At 62.6% G+C, this 23,492-nt stretch overlaps 6 protein-coding genes across 6 annotated transcripts; all 6 read left to right on the top strand.

Annotated features, from left to right (window-relative positions):
* Positions 1-1,600: 1,600 nt before the first annotated feature.
* On the top strand, positions 1,601-10,609 carry LINJ_04_0490 (conserved hypothetical protein; the record flags this gene model as incomplete). The annotated part of the gene is made up of 1 exon (XM_001462850.1): positions 1,601-10,609. One exon carries the CDS (start codon positions 1,601-1,603, stop codon positions 10,607-10,609), a length of 9,009 nt encoding a protein of 3,002 aa, XP_001462887.1.
* A 952-nt stretch (positions 10,610-11,561) lies between these two features.
* Positions 11,562-12,533, top strand: LINJ_04_0480 (conserved hypothetical protein; the record flags this gene model as incomplete). The annotated part of the gene is made up of 1 exon (XM_001462849.1): positions 11,562-12,533. One exon carries the CDS (start codon positions 11,562-11,564, stop codon positions 12,531-12,533), a length of 972 nt encoding a protein of 323 aa, XP_001462886.1.
* Positions 12,534-14,209: 1,676 nt separating this feature from the next.
* On the top strand, positions 14,210-14,782 carry LINJ_04_0470 (putative ADP-ribosylation factor; the record flags this gene model as incomplete). Its single annotated transcript, XM_001462848.1, has 1 exon — positions 14,210-14,782. One exon carries the CDS (start codon positions 14,210-14,212, stop codon positions 14,780-14,782), a length of 573 nt encoding a protein of 190 aa, XP_001462885.1.
* A 614-nt stretch (positions 14,783-15,396) lies between these two features.
* On the top strand, positions 15,397-15,963 carry LINJ_04_0460 (60S ribosomal protein L11 (L5, L16); the record flags this gene model as incomplete). Its single annotated transcript, XM_001462847.1, has 1 exon — positions 15,397-15,963. One exon carries the CDS (start codon positions 15,397-15,399, stop codon positions 15,961-15,963), a length of 567 nt encoding a protein of 188 aa, XP_001462884.1.
* Positions 15,964-16,930: 967 nt separating this feature from the next.
* On the top strand, positions 16,931-19,957 carry LINJ_04_0450 (conserved hypothetical protein; the record flags this gene model as incomplete). The annotated part of the gene is made up of 1 exon (XM_003392165.1): positions 16,931-19,957. One exon carries the CDS (start codon positions 16,931-16,933, stop codon positions 19,955-19,957), a length of 3,027 nt encoding a protein of 1,008 aa, XP_003392213.1.
* An 817-nt stretch (positions 19,958-20,774) lies between these two features.
* On the top strand, positions 20,775-22,214 carry LINJ_04_0440 (putative adenylosuccinate lyase; the record flags this gene model as incomplete). The annotated part of the gene is made up of 1 exon (XM_001462845.1): positions 20,775-22,214. One exon carries the CDS (start codon positions 20,775-20,777, stop codon positions 22,212-22,214), a length of 1,440 nt encoding a protein of 479 aa, XP_001462882.1.
* Positions 22,215-23,492: the final 1,278 nt, after the last annotated feature.

Below are 23,492 nucleotides of genomic sequence, written 5' to 3'. Positions count from 1 at the left end.
TACGGTACGCTACACGGGGCACGTAATACACACGCACTCACCTACACACATCCATACATCTATACATATATATATATACCCGTTGTATCGGTGCATACACCGTTGTCTATCTGGAAGCGCCCACCCCAGCGGCCTTTCAACCAGCAGACACACAGACACACACTGGCACACGCACGCACTGGCACAACCACAGCCACACCACGAACACATAAAAAAAAATAACAAAAAAAAACGGATTTTTATTTCGTATTTGTTCGTTTTTTTATTCTTTATTTTTTTTTCGGTGTGTGTGTCGCGTGTGTGTCTGTTGTTGCGGTTGTTGCGTTGCGCAAGCACCGAGAAGGGCGAAGCAGACACACTCCACCACGAGCACACAATACAGAGCAAAGCAGGCAGGCAGGCAGGCAGGCAGGCAGGCAGACACACACACACGCGCACGCACACGCGTGCCTCTTCTGTCTGCCTCCCTCTACATCCAAGCACCGCCAGAAAGCGCAAGCAGACAAGCGGCGCAGCCGCACCCCCAAGGCGCACGTACACACCTACTCACGCACACGCAGGAGAGCGCCGGGTGACGGGGCGGGACGGCCGGGGAAGTCGGCGGAGGATCGCCGGCTTTGCAAGACGGAGTACACTTATAACGCCGTTGAAGCAGCGAAAGAGGGAAGGACGAGAGAAGTCAGACAGATTATAAAGGGCGCTTCAAACAGATCAAGACCGTGAAAGGAAAAGACGAGGCCAAAGGCAAGCAGGTTGCGCCTGATTCCCCCCTCCTCCTCCTCCTCCTCCTCCCCTCTCGCTCGAACTTGCTGTGTATCTCTGTCGCCCTCGGCTGGGGTCCATCAGCTGTGCTTGTCCGTCTGTGCATGCGCAGGTGTCTCGTTCCATTCAGGGGGTGCCTGCAACGACGCGACGGACGTGTTTGCTGGTGTTACTTGGTTCATTTTCTCATTTTTCTGGTTCTGTTTTCGTTTTTTTTTGTTCGCGGCGGTGCACATTATCTTAGTATTGTGGTGCAGGTGTGCCTGTGTCTAGTGGTCTTGCTGAGGCATCGGATGAAGACTAATCCGCATTGAAGGCCTTCCACTTCTCCTTCCTTGGATCTCTTCATCAAGCCTTCATCTCTGGTCATTTTCCCCTTCTCCCTCCCCCTTCCCCCTGTGTGTGTGTGTGTGTGTGTGTGGGGGGGTGTGGGCGTGTGTGGATGTGGGTGTGCGCGTGGGTGTGCGTGTGGGTGTGTATCTTCTTTTGTCGTTGTCGCTGTCAAGTGCACGTGGGTGCGCTGGTGTTCTGTCTGCGTGTGTTTAGGTGTGGGTGTGGGTGTGTCCGCGTGGTGGTGGTGGTGACGCTGTCGACTCTCGTGACGCTGAGTGCGCATTCCAATATACACGCACACATGTATAGACGCGTATTGGGACTCAGTTGTTTTCTTGTCTGTTAGGCACGCAGGGCTGAGCCTTGCCGCCCCGGCCCTCCTCTCACCTCTCCTCCCCTCCGTGTGTTCGCTAGTTTGGCCATAGTTGTTGTTGGTTGTTGTCCCATTTTCCGTAACACCCAAAGGGGTCCTCCGTCTTCCTCGCCTGTGTCGCCCGCACAACTAATGAACTCTAGTAGGTCCTCGCCTCCGTCACCGCAGACGTCAGCGACATCTTGGTCCACGTTGCCCTCGCCCGCAACGGCAGCAGGAGCGCCTTCGCCCGTATCGGAGCCGCATGTGGTCTACCCCGCGCCGACGGATGCTACGGCAGCGCCGCGGGCGGTGCCCGTGTGCAGCCGCTTCGCGGCACTGAGGAGCAGCGTCCTCTCCCCTGCATCGTCGACGCTGAACTTGTCAGCGAGCAACAAGCCCGCCAAGTCGGTGCCCGCTCTTGAGGTGGGCACTTCGCTATTGGACCGACGGAAGCCTTCCCCGCCGTCACCACGCACGCCGAAGGCCGCCACATTGACGACGGCAACGACGACCTCCGCGGCTGCAGCTGCCTGCGCTTCACATTCGTCGAAAGCACAGCACACACGACGTCATCCATTGGCTGATGCCGACAGCGTCCAAGGACGCGCCGGCGGCGGTGTTGGTGGTGCCAGTACGGCCTCCTCGCTGTCTGCGGCCTGTGCGCCGCTGTCCGCATCCCTGACAGCCATCGCAGCATCGTCCGGCAAGCTATATCGACCACCGCACGCGCGTGAGGACTCGTCGAAGCAGCGTTGGAGCGCCGGTGATGGTAGCGGCGCTGGCAACGCCGCGACCACAACGGATGCGGGCACAACGGTGTCCGGTGCGCCCCCCACACCTTTAGACAGCGCAGCCGCCGTTGCAGGGGCAGCGGCAGGGCCGACTGCGTCGTCCTCGTCATCGCCACCGCCGCTGCGTCCGAGCGTGAGTGCAGCGGTGTCGAAGTCTACGGACGCCTCGTGGTGGTTTCCGGTGAACAAGGCGAACTCTTTGTTGTCTGTCGCCCCGCAACGCGGCGGCAGCTCGATATCAGCTGCACCGTCATCCACCGTATCCATGCCAGCGACTGTTGCTGCAGAAGCGTCAGGCGCGTCCCCTGTGGCGACCCTTCCACCGCCCGCCACGTGCGAGGACGACCAGCATGGACGGGCGGGAAAGTCACCGGCGGTTCATTCATCTGTTACGGCAACGCCCAGAGAGCCTGGCGCCGCGGAGCGGCCAGAACCAACAGAACCGCTGCCGAAGCCCTCCCGCTCGGCGAAGCGCAAGCAAAAAGTGCGTGCTATGGCAGCAGCAGCGGCCGCAGCAGCAGCAGCAGCTGAGGCTGAGGCTGAGGCTGAGGCTGAGGCGAACCGACAGCCTGACACCGAGGTGGAGGTCGAAGTGGCGGCGGAGCGCCGTGAAGTCGTGGTCGCACACCCGAAAGGCACCTCGATGGCTGCAACCAGTGACAGGGCGTCAGCCAGAATTGGTTTAGGTGCACACTCATCGCCGGCGCGCACGGGGTCGGCCCCAACGAAAGCAGCAGCGGCGCCGAACACGAGTAGTGTGAGTCGCCGTCCTGGCTGGCACCCCTCGTTCGCGACGTCTGCGGCGGTCTCAGCAACTGTGGAGGGCGAGGGTGCAGTCGGCGTGGCCGGTGACGCAGAGGTAGTTGGCAGCAGTGGGAACGGTGGGCCGCAGATGATGGCGAACGGCCTTAGTAGTGTGATGCCGGTTTCCTTTGCAGGCGCGCTGCCGTCGAAGAGCTACGCGGGGCAGACGAGCACGATGCCTGGCATGAGCGACACTGCTGTGCAGCTGCTCCCAACTGAGATGGCGACGGCCGGCGGCGTTGGTGGTGGTGGCAACGCCGGTTACATGAATGGCTATGGATACCAGCTACAGCAGCTGCTGCGCCATCCGCATCAGTCGCCTACCCAGCAGTACTACGCCGCCTCTCTGCTTTCACAGCAGCAGCTGCAGATGGCAGCGTGTGGCTACTACAGCCGCTCCCACATGGCCTCTCCACAACAGCAGCAACAGCAGCAGCACCGTTCCCATGCGCGGCCCTCCACATCCGGGGTAGATCGCAGCAGCGCGGCCGCGACCACCAGCCCCGACAGCAGCTGCGCCAGCGCCAACGCTCTGCTGGCTGCCGGCGCAGCAAACACGTCTGCGGCGGGAGCTGCGGCAACCATGTTCGACCCCGCCAATACAGTCATGAGCGCGAGCGGTGGCGGCGCAGCGCCTCCTCCTGCTCCGCACCGTGTACCCGGCCTTCACCGAGGCCGTGGAGCAGCGGCAGCGGCTAGTCAGAGTACAGCTGGGCAGCTTGCGCCGTCAGCGTCCCCGCCTCCCGCGCCGGCAGCGACAGGGTGTGCGCCCCCGTCCGCGTTGTTGCCGCTGCACAGTGGCCACCTGCCGAGCATCCGCGTCGGTGTTTCGACAACGATGAACGCTGACTCATCCGCATCGCCCTCGATGACGGCAACTGGCGGCACCAGTAACTTCGCGGCACCCCGCGTAGACACGCTAAGCAGCAACGCCACGGCAATGGGTGCGGGGTGCACCGGCGACACAATGCTGAGCATGGCGTCTGGCATGTCGCAGCACCACCACTACCACCACCACACACCACCGCTGGCACATCCCTCATCCGTCTCTGGGCAGTTCTCGCAGCGCCCGCATCAACATCATCACCAGACCATGTCGCTCGGAAGCCTGAGCCTCGACGGCGGCGGCGGTGGCCAAGTGAACACGACCCATCACGAAGACATGGAATCGCAGCCCTCCATGTCCCCTGGGGCAGCGCAGGAGCACATCTCCGCCACCACCTCGCCAAACATGCCGTCCCGATCGCAGGGTGGGCCCTCTGCCGCCGTGAACTGGGGAAGCATGGGTGGCTCCAACCACGGCCGCTCGGCTAACGCGAAGCACAAGGGCGCCCCCAGTGACTGCGCTCACAGTCGTGGGAGCAACAGCCACAGCGGTAGCACTGTTGCCGGCTTCGACAACAGCCGTCGCAGCGGCAGCCGACAGAGTCACACGCAACAGCAGGCGATGATGATGAACCAACCAGGCAACTACATGAGCTCTATGTACGGAAGTCTGCCGAATCCAGACCAGCAAGCAACCGGCCACATCGGCAGCAGTGGTGGTGGGATGATGCCTATGCACTACAACGCACTCAACGTTGGCGGTGGTGGTGCGGGTCGGCAGCCCATATTCCACCATCAACAACCACAGCAGCAGCAGCAGCAGCACACGATGGCGAAACCGCCGCCGATCCCGTACTACGACTTCATCACGGTGCTGCCGACGTTTGTGGCGACGTGCCTGACGCTGAAGCCGGAGGACGAGGCAAACCGCGAGCAGCTCTGCTGGATTATCGAGGCCGTGCTGCGCAAGCACCTAAACCAAAATGCAGAGATCCGTGTGCACGGCTCCATCACGACCGGTCTGGCACTTCCGTCGAGTGACGTGGACCTCCTTGCTGTCGGGTACCAGCCGATCGCGCCGCTCGAGGCGCTGCAGCGGCTGTCGAAGGCCCTCTTGGAGTTGGACGAAGACAGCAAGAACGACGCTCTTCGCTTGCAAGAGCTCATCGAGGCCGAAGCGCAGCACCGCCGCCGGCAGCTGATGGAGGAAGCAAAAAAGCGGGCAAAGCAGGTGGCGCTGGCGGCAGCGACTGGAGCAGGAGTTGCAGTAGCCCCCGACGAAGGCCGTCACTGGGCCCGAGAGAGCCGCTGCAGTGCTAGCGAAGTCTGTGAGGCGGCCAGCTTGCGGGACTCCGACAGCGACGCCGATGACGATGACATCGGCAGACGGTCTGAGGAGAATGCCAGCGAAGGTGAAGGGACGAGCGGCCTCTCGCCGAAGCGTGTAGCGCGCGCTGGCAGTATCGTGAAGAGCCTCCTCCTTAGCTCCACCGAGGCCGCGGAGGAAATGCCGGTAATCGGCGAGATGGATGAGGCGGCGCGTGCCGCACCGAATCGCCGCGTGTCTAGCCATTCACGGCGCTCTCCCTGTGTGCCTCAAGACGGCACGGCGACAACGGCGCCTCAGCGAAGCGTCAGCGCCTCGTCGCTGTCGACAGAGTCGAGCACGACGTGCTTCTCCGCGACCGCCTTCCCCCTGGACACCCGTAAAGTATTTCTGACCTCGAGCGCCACGGTTGGCGACGATGGCGAGTTTGTTCGCCTTGCCTCCGGCTCTGGCACCGTCCCGGGCGCGGGTGCCACGTCGACCTGCGCTAAGAGTGCTGTGGGTCACGCGGACAGTGTGAGCGCGAGTCGCCTGCACGACCCCGACGTGGCGACGGCGGACACGGAGGTCTACGGCACCGTTGGCGACGTGGAGCAGGCCGAGGAGGTGTTTCGCGGTCAGATTGAAAAGGACTACAACTTCAGCACCTCCGTAGACCTGTCGGCGCTCTTCGCGCCATCGATGGGTGGTGGTATGCCGCCTGTCGCGCCACCGGTAGCAGCAGCAAGCGGTCTAAGTATCGGAGGTGCCAGCAGTAGCAGCAGCGGTCTCGCGTTCCAAACAACCACGACGCGGCTGCATGACTCTGCCTCGTTGTCGTCCCCGCGCGAGTCTGCCGCGGCGAGTGGAAGTGCCGACCTAAAAGGCAGCGTACGTTCCCTGCCGCCCGCCATGGCGTCGGGTCTGCATGTCGACGAGGACAACATTGCAGCACATGCGCAGCCGCTGCCGAGAAGCAAGGCAGCACCAGCCGACGCAGATAAGTTGGCCAATGAAGCGGAGCTCCGGAGCAGCCAGGCGAGGCTTGCAGACGGCGGCGCCGCGGAGCCGGAAGGCCGTACTGTCAGTGGCGGCGGCGATGCTACGGCAGCCGAGGCGGAAGCGGCACACGCGGGTACAGAAACCGTGGCCGCCGATGAGGCCGCGGCAGCTCAGTCGTCGTCGGTGTCGCCCACAGCTGCAGCATCCGGAGAGAGGGCCGCCACGGTGCAGACCGCGGCAGCTCCGCCGGCGTCCCAGGACGCAGTGACGCGGAGCCCGATCGTTCTCGGTGCTACGGATGGCCGTGGCCGTGGCGCGGGCCATCTCACCTACGTCCCTGTTCATGAAGGCCCGCTGTTCTTTGTGCAGTCCATCACGGCGACTCGTGTGCCGGTCATCAAGCTGACAGACAAGGCAACCGGCACCAAGGTGGACATCACCTTCGCCGGCGGCGAGCACTGGCGGTCGATGCAGCTTACACGATCGCTGCTGGAGGTGTTTCCGCATGCCCGCACGCTCATTCTGTTCCTCAAGTACTGCGTTCGCAGCCTCGGTGCCGGCGAGAGTGAGCCTGGCGGGGTGACGTCTTTCGCCATCTACCTCATGGTACTCCACTTCTACAATGAATGCCGCCAACGCATTCTCCTTCTCCTGCGTGAGCGGAACGCCGCGTCGTCGTCAGCGCAGGCACAAAGCCGTCAAGCAGGAGCGGATACCGGAGAGCACCAGCAGCCGCAGAAGGATCGCGCAGCGGAGGAAGCCCTGCGCCGCGGCGGCGCCGCGGACAACAGTGCTACCTCTCCGACGGCGGGCCCCGCTCCCCTTACTCTTGGGCTGCTGGAGTACATGCTGGGCGAGTATCTTGCACGAGTGGAGCAGCGTCACGCGCAATTGGTAGAGGAGACGGGGGCACGGCGAAGTGTGTCGCTCGACGCAGCAGGCTCTGACGATGTTGCCGAGCTCTACAGCAGCAGCGGGAACATCCAGAAGGCGGCACCGGCTCTTGGGCGAGCGTCGTCCTCCACGGCGGTGGCAACTGGAGCGTGCGCGACCATCAAGGCGGCCTACGCCAGCGACGACAAGGAGCGCCTGCGTGCGATTCGCCAAACGATACTGGGCTTTGTCGGCGACCCGGCAGCCGCGACAACAGCGGCAGGCGCGTCCGTGACAGCGGCGGTGGCGCTGGCGCTGGCGCCACAGACGACGACTGGCGCGACCCCTGAAAAGGAAGGTGGAGCAGGGCGCACGCAACAGACGCGACCCACCTCTTCAGACGCTGCTGAGAGTGCCTCCGGCGGCGGAGCGGCAGCGGGTGCGAGCAGCAGCACCAGCACCAGCACCCCGTCACCGTTGCGCGAGCATCAGCCTCCTAACCTCACCGGGACTGCAGGCCTCGGCGGCACCATCACCACCGCCACCACCACACCTAGTGCCGGCGAGGAACTAGCGGCTGTGGTGGACGCTGCGCCTGGCCGCCTCGCGCCACCGCCGCACCACTACCTACTCAAGACGGTAGAACCTCAGCCGCACGAACGCGTGGTGGGCGAGGGGTCGCACGTTGATACCCCTGGCGCCTACGAAGTAGCAGGGCGTGACGAGAAGGTGGCGGAAGACACGAGCGCTGAGCATTCAACAGCGGCTATGGCCACACCAGAGGCTCTCCACCAGGAGACGCGCGCCGACGCGGCGGCAGCCGCGGTAGCGGAGGGTACTGAGACGCCGGAGGAACTAGTCTCCGCCGCCGCTGGCAGCGCAGCGAATGTAGATCCTGTGAAAGCCGGCCGAGGCTCTGCTCAGTCAGCATCGCTGCCAGCGGAGACAGAGACGGCCGGCGCAGCGGGCGCCCATGCAAGTCGAGTAGCAGAGGCAGCAGCAGCAGCAGCAGCAGCAGCCTCGACGTCGAAGAGGGCCTCTGAGCAGCACAGCGACGCCGACAGCGAAGACAGCGCCTTCGACGCGTTCGCCGCGGACTTCCTGCGCCGGCAGGCAGAGGTGTCGGACTTGTTCCTTGACTTCTGCCACTACTACGGCTGCGCCTTCGATTACGAGACCAGCGGCATCCGCTTCACCATTGACGGCCGCTCCGAGGTGGTGGCAAAGCCGTTCCTCTGCTCCCGCCGCGGTCAGCACTTCCACATGACATCGCCTTTCGACCCTGAGTACGACTTGACAGCGCGCATGACACACATGCGCGACTTTCAGTGGCTGTGCTGGTGGTTTGCCGAGTGGGGGGCGGCGCGGCAGTCGCCGCAGTACTACGGCAGCTGCAGTCTTCAGTACGTCCTTCAGTGTCTGTCACCCATGTCGGCAGACGCGGACTGCCAGGCAGTGCATCAGGCGCTCATGAAGCAAGCCGTCGCCGCCGCGCGACGTGCCGAAAGCACCGCCGCAGCGACGCTCACGCAACACTACAGCAACGGCGGCGCCGCGGGCGAGGGGGGCCACCCTCACCACAGCATGAGCGCCCCCATGCTTGCCTTTCAAGAGAGTACGGGGAGAAGCCATCACATGATGCTCATGCAGCAGCAGCAGCAGCAGTCTGCGCCCAGGCAGCCGCACACGATGATGATGTCGATGGACGGCAACACAAAGTTGTATGGCGCGCAGCAGCAGCAACCGCAGAGCATGAGAAGCAGCACGACAACGATGATGCCGATGACCCTTCGCGCGCATCCGCAGCAGCCACAGCAGCATGCGGGTGGTGTGCCGGTGCCACCGATGAACGTGTACAATGGCCCTAGCGTCGAACAGCAGCGCTGCGGTGGCGCGGGGGTGGCGCAACACTCCGTTGCTGCGCCGTTTCCTCACTTGCAGAGCACGATGATGTCGCCTGGCTCGCCAGTGCACGCTTACCAGCAGCAGCAGCAGCAGGCAAGCCCCAGTGAAGCGAGTGGCATGGACACAGACACGCACGTGCGCGGGGGTGGCCTCGGTGAACATGACCACCGCAGCGCCCCTCATTTAAAATATGGCGGCAGTATCAGCATCGCCTCCACCGCAGCGAAGAAGGGGTCCGCGACGGCACACGAAACGGCGGCCATACGCGCTGCCAGCAGTGGCAGTAGAAGCCGTCCTGCCAGCGAATGCGGCGCCACTGCGGCGGCCGCAGTATCAGCAAGGACTCGTGCGCGCCGGCGTCCGCCACTGCAGCTGCCGTATGTGGACTCACGGGAGGAGGCCTTTGAAGGGTCCTCCAGTCACGCCGCCATGACGCCCACGGCGGCGGGGATGATGGCGGTGCACAGCTATCCTACTGAGAACAACGACGACGTCGACGGCGGCAACAGTCCTCGTGGCCGCGTCGATGTCATGCTCACGCCTGTGAAGGGCGACGAAGATGAGGAGGACGAAGCCGGCGGGCGCTATGGTGACCGCGGTTACGGCAGCGAGAGCGTCGTTGACTACACCGACTGTCTCGACCAGTGTGGCGGCCGTGGGGATGCGAACGCAGTCATGCCGCAGCACTACCCGCAACAGCTGGCGCCGCATGACGCGCAGGCCACCGCAGAAGGCAATGCTGGCGTTGGTGAGCACGGCGCAGGTGGCCTGTGCAACGGCTACTCGCCGAACATGGCATACGCAGGCAACCAGGGCTACGCTGCCTCGCAACAGCAGCAGGTATCCTACGGCAGTCCGCACCCGATGAACCGAGCTGCGGGCGTGTACGTCGCCCCGCAGCAGCAGCAGCAGTTCCGACAGCAGCAAGAACACGCAGCGGCCGCCGCCGCCTTTTACTATCAAGCATTTGCTCAGCAGCAGCAACGGCAGCAGCAGCAGGTGCCATACCCTCCGTCGCCACAGCTGAAGCAACCGCAGCCGATCATCAGTAGCACCAGCAGTGGGTTTGTGGCTACCGCCGGCACCTCGTCGTCCTCGAGCTACCCCTTCCCAGCCCTGTACTACGACCTGCAGCAGCACCTCTGGCAACAGCAGCAGCAGTATCACACGACGCGGAACAGTAGCGGCTTTGTCGGTGTCGCCCCCACCGCCGCCGCCGCCGATCAAGACGGAGGTAGCAGTCACCGAAGCGACGGCACTTCCAGCACCACCGCAACGAGTGCCAGCGCGCAGCAGCAGCAGCAACAGCAGGTGTTCCCGTACACGCCGTACGTGGGATATCCAAGCGTTGCGTTTGGTGTAGGCGGTACACACAATACCGACGCGACGAGGACTGCTGCCGGTGGTGGTGAGATGCCCCAGCAGCACCAGCAGCCGGACATGGTGGCGATGCCGTCTATGATGACCTATCAGAGCGCCGCCGCCGTAGCGACAGGGTCGCCGGTGAACACCAGCAGTGATGATGCCGGTGTCAGTGCAAGTGAGCCGCCGCCGAAGCAGCAGCAGCAACAGTCTGCCCATGGCGGTTATCAGCATCCTGCTTCACATCATCGCTCCGGTGGTGGTGATGGCAGGCGTGCCGCCTCTCAGTAGCGTCATCCGCGTCAGCGCGGACAGCGGCATGGCTTACTGCTCCTCCGCCAGCAACGACAGCAAGCGATCACCTTCAAATGCGGTGCTGCTGAAGGAGTCGCGGAGGGGTGCCAGAGACGGCAGCGGCGCAGGAGTGTGGGGGCTGAAGCTGGTGGAGTTGCTGGCGAGGCCGGCCAAGTGTGGCGCGCACATAGAGATAATGCTGCAGCCGCGCCGTCGCGCAGCACTTGCGGATAGACTGTGCGCAGGTGCGAGTAGGTGCGTTGCGTAAGAGCGGCACATGAAGACAGGTGCGGCACAGACGCCAGCGAAGCACGTCGTCGCTCGCAGCGGGTACACCGCGACACGTCAAGATAAGTAAGAGTGTGAAAGAATGCGCTTAAGAGTTGAGCATAGAGAAGTCAAGCAAGGAAAGACACCGCACGCATGATGTGTGCAGATGTGATGCCCGCGTGCATTTGAAGGCGGACAAGCGTTGTCGATCGCTGGCCCTCGCTGCGCGTCTGTGCGCCACCTCAATCCCTGGAGTGCGATGGCATACACGGGCATCGGCTCCCTTCTCCTCTCCCTGTCCTCCATGCGATGGGAGCTCGTCAAGCACGTCATGCTCAGCGACGTGGGTGCTCCTGTGTGCGCTCTTCCAGCTTCTCCTCGCTCGTGTCAACTCTTCCCCTTATCCCTCGATCTCTGTACCCCTCCGGGTCTCTCTGCCGTGCTTCACCGCATGCGACCCCTCTCCCCCCCCTTCACACGCGCACACCGCTTTTCTCCAACTCCCCACAGTCGGCTCAGTCACGCCTCTGCCAGTGACACCGGTGTAGCTCACACACACGCACACGCGTACAGCAAGCAGCAGCAGCAGCACCGCAGTCGCCCCTCCCATCGCCTCTGCCACTTGCTGTCCGCTAATATACCATTACCACCACCATCCGCAACCCTCCGCAGCGCAACCATGGCCAAGTCCAGCCGTTCGAAGTGGAAGAAGATGCACCGGCGCCAGCGGGCGCAGGCGGAGGCGACGAACACGGTGAAGCGCATTCGCCTGCTGAACAAGAAGCTCGAGCTCACTGTCAAGGGTGGCATCAGTGCCGTGCCGCCGCAGGAGCCGGAGAAGCGCTTCCACTTTCTCAACCCGGTGCTGGACTCGCGTGTGCCGAACACGCGCAAGAACTTGAACAACAACTACCGTGCTGAGCTGAACCACGTCCAGTACGACTACACAAAGCCCCTGAAGCTGGCGCCGCCAAAGACCAACATGTACGGCAAGACGGACGTAGACGCGCCGCATCCGATGACGGTGATGTACGAGACGATCGACGCCGACGCGCCGTTGGCGGGTCACGCGCTGACCAAGGCGGACATGGAGCGGCTGGCGCGTCGGCAGGCGCAGCAGGAGCGTGAGGCGTCTGCCGCGGTGGCCGATGCGGAGGAGGATGCCGGCGAAGAAGACGGCGACAACGACAGCGGCGACAACGCTGACGACGGCCCGGAGGAATACGTATTTGGCATGGAAGACGCCGCGCCGCGCCGTACACGCGGGCAACAGAAGACAAGTGCCAAGAAGAAGGGGTCTGTGGCGCCGAAGGCATTGAAGGGCGCCGCATCGGCCTCCGCCGGAACCTCTTCGTCCGTGTCGGTGGCCGGCTCCAGCAGCCGCATGCTCGCAGCGGCGGCAGCCGCGATGGCCAACGAAGAGGAAGAGGCCGATCATCACCCCCGTCATGGCGGCGTGACGGCGGTGAACAAGATCGCGAGCATGCAAGCAATGCGGAAGAAGAACGGCGCGATGGTCTCCGCCGGCGGCGCGTCGAAGATGAAGAAGGTGGGGAAGCTAGGCGGCTCGAGCGGCACCCGTGTTGTGAGCAGCGGCGGCAAGGTAGCGCGGAAGGACGTGGGCAACGCGAAGAACAGCACCAAGAGGTAATAATCGTAGGCCGTGGTGATGAATGAGCACTGCGCGATAGTGAGAAGGGGCTGAGAAGCCGAACAGTTGGCGAGGTTCCGTGCGGATCGCCCCACCCACCAACAACACATGTCTGAGTGCAGCATGCTTGCATGCAGATATGCGTGAGGCAGTAAGGGCGAAGAAAGCGAGAGGTCGGTGTTTGTGAAGGGTTTCTTGCCAGGTCGAAGTGCCTGCGTGCTCCGTGTCACCGCTTCGTGTCCACGCACACAAACAGTTCATATCTTGCACGTTAATGCTGCTGCTGCTGTGGTGGTGGTGGTGGTGGTGAGTGGATGGCGGTGGCCTCCGCCCATAGCGGCTCTGCTCAGCTACCTGGTCGTGTGTCTGAACTTCGTTCTTGTCGTGTTGTGTTGCTGTTGTGGGAAGCGTGGGTGTGGCTGCCTGTGTGTGTGTGCCTTTTTTGATTCATTACCTCCTGTTCACGCATTAATGTCCCCGTATAAGTGATCTAAGCCCGGCCTGCAGGTATCTCTCTCCCTCACGCTCCCTCTCCAAGTTTGGGCGTGGCCGTGTGTGTGTGTGTGTACGTGTGAACCGCCATTGATGAACGCCGTCCCTCTCCCCTCGTCGTCCTCTGCCTTTCTTGGCGCTTGTGTACGGAAGCGTATGTGTTAGAGAGTCTCCTCGACACCATCTTCAGTCTCTAGCCACATACACACACACACACAAGCCAATCCCTCCTCATGCCTCCTGCGATCTCATGCCGCTACAGCAAAGACGCGTAGCCTCATCCCTCCTCTCCCCCCCTCGCTCTTGCCGTGCATGGTGTGCGTGTGCGCGTGTGTTGTTTGGCACAGAGTCGCCACGACACGAGTGCGCGCGAATCTGTTGTATACCGGTGCGCCTGCTCGTGCACCGACGCGCTCTTCTTCGTTTTGCTTCGGCTTTGCGTGTCGGGTTTTCGCACGCATCTACCCGCGACTCAGCACGCGCTCGAGCCGCGCAAACTCAACGAAACATAGCAGCGACCAGGCCTCCTCTCCTTCTCCGGCAGTTCTCCCTTCCACACACACCTCAGCTTCACCGTCGCAGCGCCCTGTCTTTCGCTCGCTCTCGCTCTCTTTCTCTTCGCCACACGTTACTTCTGTGGCCGCTGGCACCATCGCGCGTGCGTGCGCCGGTGCGTGACTCTCTCACACACGCCTCTTTTACCTTTCGCTTGTTGTTCTTTGGTTGTAGTGGCTGCTCTCTTAGCTGGATATCCGCCGGTGTCGCCCGTCTCTCCCCCCCCCCTCTCCCACAAGACCTGCGTGTGCGTGCACGTGTCAGTCTCGGCGGGTTTGTGTTCTCCGATCTAAACAATCTCTGTTCGCTTGCTTCCTCGACGTTTTCCTCGCCCCCACCCCTCTCCTTCTCCCTCTGTGGCGTGTGCAGTGTGTGTGTGTGTGTGTGCGTGTGCGTGGGTGGGAGGGAGGGTGGGTGGGTGGGTGGGTGGGTCTTTCACTCTTGATTCTTGTTTTCTCCGTCGCGCTCGCCCCTCCCTGTGCGCCTGCGTACGCGCGACTGTCACTGCTTGTCTTCTTGGATTTCTCTCCTGCCTCACTTCCGTTTCCGTCTTTGGCCTGCGGGTGTGCGTGTGCGTGCGTGTGTCTTCGCTTGTGTCCCTCCACTTCCCTCCCCCCCCCCGAGCAACGATGGGCAACGTCTTTTCCAGCTGGTTCGAGGGCCTCTTCAGCAACAAAAAGGCCAGCATCGTCATGGTCGGCCTCGATGCAGCCGGCAAGACAACAATTTTAGACAAACTGAAGCTCGGCGCCTCGCGCGAGACGGTGCCGACGATCGGCTTCCACGTCGAGACGGTGGACTACCGCAACGTGACGTTTCACCTGTGGGACGTCGGTGGGCAGAAGCGGCTACGCGCGCTGTGGAAGATGTACTACGAAGGTGCCAACGCCGTTATCTTCGTCGTCGACAGCAATGATCGCGCGCGTGTCGGCGAGGTGCGTGAAGAGCTGCGGACGCTCTTGTCAGACCCGCTGCTGGCCGGCGCAGCATTACTGGTGCTGTGCAACAAGCAAGACCTGCCGCATCGGCTGACGCCTGCGGAGCTCGTAGAAGGGTTAGGCTTTCGTGACCTCTCCGACAACGGGCTGGGACGCTACCTGGCCGGTCACAAGTGGTACGTGCAAGGATGCTGTGCTCATACAGGTGACGGCTTATACGAAGGGCTCGACTGGATGTGCTCTCACCTCCCGGACAATGTCTAGCGCGAGGCGGAGAGTCCGTGCACTTGGAGTGAAAAGTATAACGCGCGAGAGCTCCCCGTGAGCCGGCATGTCTGACAGTGTGCGCGTATTCGAGCTTCTCTTCCCCACTTGCTGCCATGATCACCCTCTTTCTCTTGCCAGTGCCACGCCCCCGCGGATGGCGTCATGGCCGCCTCCGCCTGCACGACTGCCTCGTTTCTGATATTGCGGCTGCGTTCTTGTTTGGGAGAGGAGGCGAAGGCCTCATTCTCCCTCCCTCTACCGCTGTGCGCCTATTCGCTTCCCTGTCCATGTGTCTGTGCGAGGGTGCGTGCGTCCATGCCTCCTCTCACAGAATGGCGCGCACACACACCTCCGCCCTAAACCGCCTTGCCTCGCTCTTTCTCCCTTCTCTCCCTCTCACACACACGCGCCAACGCTTCTCCCACCCTCCACCACTCTACTCCACACCTCTTCGCTTTACGTGCGTGGACCCGCTGCGTGGCACCTACTCACGCCCTTCCACCATCCCCCACTTCAACGAACACACAAACACACGACGCACAACTCAGAGAAGTCGAAACCGTCTAAATTCTTGTTTCTGCCGTAATACCCCCACCCACCGGCTGGAAACGATGGTCGCCGAGAGCAAGGCTGCGAACCCCATGCGGGAGATCGTCGTGAAGAAGCTCTGCATCAACATCTGCGTCGGTGAGAGCGGTGATCGCCTGACGCGTGCCTCGAAGGTGCTCGAGCAACTGTGCGAGCAGACCCCGGTGCTCTCCCGTGCTCGCCTGACCGTGCGCACGTTCGGCATCCGTCGTAACGAGAAGATCGCCGTGCACTGCACCGTCCGCGGCAAGAAGGCCGAGGAGCTGCTGGAGAAGGGCCTCAAGGTGAAGGAGTTTGAGCTGAAGAGCTACAACTTCTCCGACACCGGCTCCTTCGGCTTCGGCATCGACGAGCACATTGATCTCGGCATCAAGTACGACCCCTCCACCGGTATCTACGGCATGGACTTCTACGTCGTCCTCGGTCGCCGTGGCGAGCGAGTGGCGCACCGCAAGCGCAAGTGCAGCCGCGTCGGTCACTCCCACCACGTCACCAAGGAGGAGGCGATGAAGTGGTTCGAGAAAGTCCACGACGGTATCATCTTCCAGGCCAAAAAGAAGAAGAAGATGATCCGCCGCCGCCGCCGCTAGGCGGTCATTACGATGATGAGAGAATACGTGGTCGGGGGAAGGAAGAGGACAGTGGTACTCTGCATGTGCTTGGGCACCGTGTCTTTTGGACGAGTAGACGGTGCCAGGTGGGGGAAGGGGGAAGGGAGTTTGGGCGATGAGGTAGTCGAGGCACAGCACACGTTCATGTGGCTGTCTGCATGTAGAATATGCCGATGTCGGTGAGCTCAGCTCTCGCAGGCGCATACCCTACATTGGCCCGCTGCCGCGCGTGTGCTGCCCATTCTCTCCACCTCACCTCCACTCGTATCGTTGCCTCATCTCTGAGCGGGTCGCCTGCGCTCCTTCTTCCGCCCCTCCCCTTCGCCGTCTCCATCAGTCAAGTCCATCGGACCGCCGCGAAGTCTGGCTGCTGTTCGTTGGTGCATTTCGGGCAGCGACGGTGTGGCGTGGGTGTGTGTCTCTCGGGCACACGGCACGCATACGAGAGCGTGATGGAGAGTTCGCTGGATAGTGTGCATACATGCATGCATACTGGAGTACTTTTCGTCCCACCACCCTCCGCGTACACGCGTATCGATGCCTGCGCGTGCGTGTGTGGGGGCTTCTCTCTTACACGTTTTCTTTGTTTTTTTTTTGGTTTCCTCGTTTCTTCTTTCAACGGTACACCGCCATGAAAAGAAACAACACCAGACGCGAGAGCATCCCGCCGCTGCATTGGCGACCCGATGCTAACGAGGATGATGATGCGGATGGAAAGGGAGGGGGAGGAGGAAGAGGAGATGATCGTTCATGACGGCCGACATGGAAGTTGGGCGAAGGAAGGAAGAAAGGCGGGACGCGCGTAAACGCACACGTCCATCCTTCTCTTTCTCTGTGTATGTATGTGTGTGTGTGTGTGCCCAACGCGTAGAACCCCATCATCACCTCCAACTTCCCCCCCCCACCCACCCACCCACCCGCCTCTTCTTTCCATTTTGATGCTGCGATGGGGTGCGGTGGGAGGTTGCCCGACCGATACTTCAGCCGCATCGAGGCTCAGCAGCTGCTTGAGGAGCTGGTGTGTGTGTGTTTGCGAAACGGCTCCGTTTACCTGCCGCCCTTTCACCACCATCCCTCACCTCTCACTCAGCATGGATGCGCACTGCTACACCCTTCTCTCTCCTTTCTGCTACTTCTGCAACCCGTCATGGTGACGCTCTTCCATGTCGAGCATCCGTGGAAAGGGCTCTCGCCGGGACATGCACGCCGCGCGTACTCCAACATCGCCATTATCGACGTTGCGTCCCCCCCCCGCACCCCTCATCTCAAGCTCGATCCTTCACACTCTGTGTATGCGTGCAAGCCTGCCATCATGCCCTTCTCCAACGTCTCCGCGGAGGAGGCGCGTGCTCTGTGCGAGCTCTCCGAAGGGCGGCAGGTGTCTTGCAAGACAACGGCCTCTGCGAGCAGCAGCACCGTCCACACAGAGAGCGAAAGCAGTGCGGACATCGACACCCTCTTCCTCGATGCGGTGGTGGGCGTCGTCGAGGCGGTGCTCATGCGCTACGCGTTGACGCGCGTGTGCGACACGGCCACGACCGCCATGAGGTCGACGGAAAATGGCAAGCGCAATCAAGTGAACGTCGGTATCAGCGGTGGCGCGCCGACAGTGGAACGGCCGTACCCGTTCCCGTCGCTGTTTCTGCACACGCCTCGAGCGTACGTGCACCTTCACCGAGGACGCACCCATGCATGTGGCTGCTCACCATCACCCGCGAGCGAGGGGGTGGATGCGGCACGCGACGAGCCCTGTGCTGACGACTCGCTTTCCCTCAGCAATGCCCACTGCACACCTGGCATGCCACCTACGTCTCTCCTGTACAAGAACGCGTCTGTCAGCACAGCCTCACACGCAACAACGCACGAGCAAGCCGCTGTGCACAGCGCGAAGGACTGCCGGATGCAGCCGGCGCCGTTACCGTATGACAGCCTTGCTCGGTTCCCGCCGCAGCTTCATCGCAACACATCCGCCGTGCTGCACAACCCGGCCTTGGACAACGCGCGCCGGATGGTGAACGTGTCGCTCACGCCAGAGCCGATCGGGAGGGCAGAATTGGTGGCCGCGAGTGACAAGTCTGCGCCCCCGTCGTCGTCGTCGGTGCAGGAGATGGTGCAGGTGGTGTTACAAGGCGAGGCCGCCGTGGTCGTCACCACCACCGTCTCCTCATCTGACGGTGCCGCCGCGGCTACATGGTTCTCTACAGGCCTCCAACCGGCGTCCATGACGGAGACCAGGAACTGCTGCGTAGCCGAGGAACGCACGCTGCAACCTGCAGCACCGGACACAGCAGCTCTCAGCGAGGCACCGCTGCTTTTCAGCCCCGACGCAACGTCGTGCGCGTTGGTCGCGTGTCGAGTGGCACTGCATGAAGGGTGGCAGTCGCTGATAGCCCGCTCTGCTGCAGCTGCGACAGCTGTTGTTGATGTCTCTCCGCAAGCAACGGGCACCGTCGCAGGCGCGAGTCGTTTTTTGAGTGCGTGTGGACGCACCGCTTCTGCTGCCATGGCTCACCTCGACCGTGAGGAGGGTGTCGCGGAGATGCTGTGCCAGCTCGTGTGGGAAAGCGCCGTGCCCGCCGTCCTTCACGCGGTGCACCAACACTACGCGACGTGCGTGACCGCCGCCAGCGTTCGAGGAAGCCATGAAGACAGCGACGACACGGCCTCCTGTACGGCTGCCGTCATGGTGCTGAAGGACACGCTGGCGCGCTTGTGGTGTGCGGTGGCGCCGCCGGCAAACCCCGCGTCCACGCCGCCTCCGCCCTTGCTTCAGGTAGACTGGTACGTGGTGGGCGCCATCCGCATGCACAATAGCGCCGCGCCGGTGCTGGCGAACGTGTTCCGGCAGTTTTTCGCCGCCTCGCCCGTGCCCACGCCCACCATTCCGCACCTTCTTGCAGAGGAAGTTCATCTCAACACGTCTCACCCGCAGATCACGAGCTCGGCCACCGCGACGACCTCGTGCACGCTCAACGTCGCCCACCGCCTCCGCGAGGATGGTTTGTGTTTCTGGTCCTTCAACACCACCTTCCAGCCCTGGTGCGTCGAGCCGGATGGTCGGCGGCTTTATGCCTACCCCATCACATGGGGGCTGTTGCTGAGCGTGGCGACGGGGCACAGCTGGCCCGCCACCGTGCACCCCGGCACCCGCGCGTACCCACTTCGCGAAATTCGATCTCTCTCCGTGGAAAACGGCTACCAATGGGTGACACCACTGTCCTCCGATGCGCTGTACGGTACGCGCCGTGCATCGACTGATGTCGGGCGCGCAGGCGGGCTGCAGCTCGCATGCAACATCGTGCCCTCCACTACTGTCGCGCAGCGCGTGAACAAGAGTGCGGCGTCGACGCTGCCGTCGCTGCGGCTGTGGTCCGCGCTAGACGCCCTCGCCACACCATCCAGCGGCGCGGAGCGTGATCGAAAGGCAGTCTCACGGCAAGAGACGACGACTCCGACTACCAAGTCGGTGACGGTCACCGTCCACTCCCCGGCGGCGACGGCCACGGTGACCTTGGCCTCGTACGTGCGGACGCTGCTGAGCCGGCAGGAGTCATGGTGGGCGCGGGTACGGCGTTGCCAGATGGCGCCATCCGAAGCTGGCGCGTTGGCCGTGCAGGTGCCGCCGACGGCTTCATCGGCACACAAGCGGGTTCTCCCGTTGCTACTGCGGCGCCGCGCCTCGTTTGCCAGGCCGTCTCCTGCACAACGGCATCAGCAATATGACGAGGAGGACGGCAGGGGCAACGACGACGACGACAATAGAGACCCCCTCGTGCACTGGAGCGGCGTTGATGCGACGGTGGTGCGCACGCTGCTTTCACGCCCGCGAGAGAGCCTCCTGCAGGGTTCCACCACCCCGCACTGTGAGCCGCCAGACTTCTGCGACCAAGCTCGCGACGGGCTCCTGTGGCGCGCGAGCGTGCGGCCTGCAGATGTCTTTGTCGAGGGCACGGACGGTCTATACATTGAGTGACAGAGCGTCGTGAAGGCAGGTGGGAGAAGGCTTCGCACGCGCCTTTCCGCGTGTGGCTCCCGCGCCTCCCCTCCCTCGCTTTCTCGAGCACGCGATCCTTTCCACCCAGATACGCTGCGCCTCTCTTCTGTCACCCACCGCCTTTCTGCTCTGCCGTCGAGGGGAGAACACCCTTCTCAGCGCGTGGTATTCCAAGTTCCGGTGCGCCCCCACCCCCCACTCTGTGAGTGCGTGGGAGGAAGCCAGGCAGAGCCCCTCCCCCCATCCCTGCCACCATTCCCCCATTGCCGCATCACCCTTCACCACGACAGGGTCAAGTCCTAGATGGCGCTGCGCAAACGCTTGCCGCGACAGTGCGCGCGTCTGTGCCACCCATGTGCTGGGCAGGGCGCCCGCGTGGGTCGTGTGTGTCTCCCTCGGGCCCCCGCTGTCCACCGGTGGGTGGCCCCGAGGCGACCTGCGAGGCGGAGGGGTGGGAGGGCAGAGTGTGAGGGGCAGGGGGGCCGCGCGCTCAGCCGACCGAGTCGGCGCACGGCCGTCATACGCGGAAAGACCCCTAAGGCACCGTAATCGCCGTTGGGAGGGAGGAGCCACACGGCTTTGTGAGCACGTGGATGGATGTAAGGATTCCTACTGCTTGTTCCGCAGCCCATTAAGCACCCTCCCGTCCCGCGCTCTCCCTTGCAGAGCTCATGCGTGTACTCACGCAAGCATCATCATCATCTCCTCGCCCTCTCTCCCTCCTCCTTCCTTCTCTTTCCTGCTCCGTGCAGGATCAATTTTTTTGTTTTTTTGGAATAGTCGAGCACGCAGAACAATGTCACTGCCTTCGGCAGAAGAGGCGGCGGCGCCGGCCGTGACCACGACGGCACACAAAGCCCCTGCGGAGATCAGTCAAGACAGCCCCCTCTACTCGCTCTCTCCCCTCGATGGTCGCTACAAGCGTGACACGACCCCGCTGCGCGCCTACTTCTCCGAGTACGCGTTATTCAAGTATCGCGTGCAGGTGGAGGTGCTGTACTTCGAAGCGCTGTGCAAGGAGGTGCCGGCGATCACGCAGCTTCGCGGCGTCACCGATGCGCAGCTGGGGGAGCTGCGGGCGACCACTTTCGAGAACTTCGCAGTCGACGATGCAAAAATAATAAAGGGCATTGAGGCGGTCACGAACCACGACATCAAGGCCGTCGAGTACTACCTGAAGGACAAAATGTCCGCCTGCGGCCTCGAGGCCGAAAAGGAGTTCATCCACTTTGGGCTAACGTCGCAGGACATCAACAACACCTCGATTCCGATGCTCCTGCGCGACGCTCTGCACCACCACTACATTCCAACGCTGGATCAGCTGATCGCGCTTCTCAAGAGCAAGCTGCCTGAATGGGATGTCCCGATGCTGGCGCGGACGCACGGCCAACCGGCGAGCCCGACGAACCTGGCGAAAGAGTTCATGGTATGGATTGAGCGGCTGGAAGAGCAGCGGACGATGCTGCTGAGCATCCCAAACACAGGCAAGTTCGGCGGCGCTACCGGCAACTTCAACGCGCACCTCTGTGCGTACCCTGGCGTGAACTGGCTGGACTTTGGGGAGCTCTTCCTGAGCAAGTACCTTGGCCTCCGCCGTCAGCGCTACACAACTCAGATCGAGCACTACGACAATCTCGCCGCCATCTGCGATGCGTGCGCGCGGCTGCACACGATCTTGATGGACCTGGCCAAGGACGTGTGGCAGTACATCTCACTCGGCTACTTTGATCAGAAGGTGAGGGCGGGCGAGGTCGGCAGCAGCGCGATGCCGCATAAGGTGAACCCGATCGACTTCGAGAACGCTGAGGGCAACCTGGGCATGAGCAACGCCGTCCTCGGCTTCCTTTCAGCGAAGTTGCCCATCTCCCGTCTGCAGCGCGACCTCACAGACAGCACGGTGCTGCGCAACCTCGGAGTTCCGCTTAGCCACGCCCTCATCGCGTTTGCCTCCCTGCGCCGCGGCATCGACAAGCTCCTTCTCAACAAGGACGTCATCGCCTCGGACCTAGAGGGCAACTGGGCTGTGGTCGCGGAGGGCATCCAGACCGTGCTGCGCCGGGAGGGCTACCCGAAGCCGTACGAGGCACTCAAGGACCTGACGCGCGGCAACGCGCATGTTACGGAGGAGACGGTGCACCGCTTCGTCCAGCAGCTCGAGGGCATCACAGAGGAGGTGCGGCAGGAGCTGCTCGCCATCACGCCTTTCACGTACGTGGGCTACACGGCGCATCCCTGAGAGAACGAGAAAAGGAAGCGCAACAGCCTCGGGAGTCCAGTGGTGAACCGAAGCGCCTCGTACGCACGGAGGAGGAATAGACGTGGTGCTGTCGCTGCCTGTTGTACACGTCAGCGGCGAAGCGGGCTGCATTATGGGTGAGCGCGACGACCCTCTTCTCTCTGGCAGGGAGTAGAGGGGGGAGTCGTCTCTGAGCCGAGGTGAATAAGAACTGTCGTTGCCGTCTCCCTCAGCAGCAGCAGTTGTAGCGTTACTAGCGTGCTGCGGAGAGAGAAACAGCGGCGAGGTTTGACCATCTCCCCTCAATCCACCTTCTGCACCACTCACCACCCCTGGCGCACGCACACACACACACACACATACACACTCCTCCCTCCCGCTGAGTAAGGCACACATGCATATAGCAGCAGCAGCAGCGGCGGCGGCGGTCCTACTCGAACGTCTGCTGTCCGCTCTTAGTTTCCTTGCCGCACGCATGTCGTGCCAAGGCTACATGTTTTTCGAGGTTTTTCGTTCGTTTCAGTAGTGGGAGTCGTGATAGGCGCGCCGCGTACGCGTCTCCCTTGTCGGGCGGGCGCGAGGGAGAGAGGGAAAGCGGGCGGTGGGGGTGCGTAGGCCCTCATCATGTGTGCGCACCCGTACAGACAGCAGAAACAGTGGCCTCCCCTAGTGGGCGTCAGTTGAGTTCCTGCCATTGTATCCTGCACCGAGGAGGAGTACGCGCGTGCGATTCTCTGCGCGCAATGTCTCTGTGATGTATGGCGCATAACGCCACTCGCCAACTTAGGGAAGAGGGGAGAGTGGGCAAAACAAAGGCGTTGCTCTGGCAGCAACGTATACCGGCATCAATGGCGCACCGCCTGAGCGCCGCGCCGGTAGAGACAGCGAAGTGGCAGAAGTGGCTATCAACGCCTAATAAAAGCATGAAGCCACAACGCCTGAAAACCGTTGCTGGAGCGGCAAGCGGGTGCGGCGGCGGCGGTGACTGTCCCGTCACCCTCTTCATCTCTCGCTCTCTCACCTCTCTGCCTTTGATCAGTGCGCCATCATGCAGACAATGACGTCTGCAGTTCTGCAGAGAAGCACCCGCATATGTGCGTGGACTCACCACCACCACCACCCTTCTTATTCTCTCTCGCCTGGCCCACCCGCTACTCACCGTTTACGCACACCCACAGAGACGCGCGCACGCACCGGCACCACCTCCCTCGCCGAGCCATGCAACGCCACCGGCATGAAGCACAGCGAAACAATGCAGGCGCTGAAGTACGCGCGGAG

This window comes from Leishmania infantum, chromosome 4 (genome assembly GCF_000002875.2).
Source record: "Leishmania infantum JPCM5 genome chromosome 4".
NCBI classification, from domain to species: domain Eukaryota; phylum Euglenozoa; class Kinetoplastea; order Trypanosomatida; family Trypanosomatidae; genus Leishmania; species Leishmania infantum.
The sequence above is the reverse complement of the archived record's forward strand: the minus strand, read 5'-3'. Positions and strand labels throughout refer to the sequence as shown.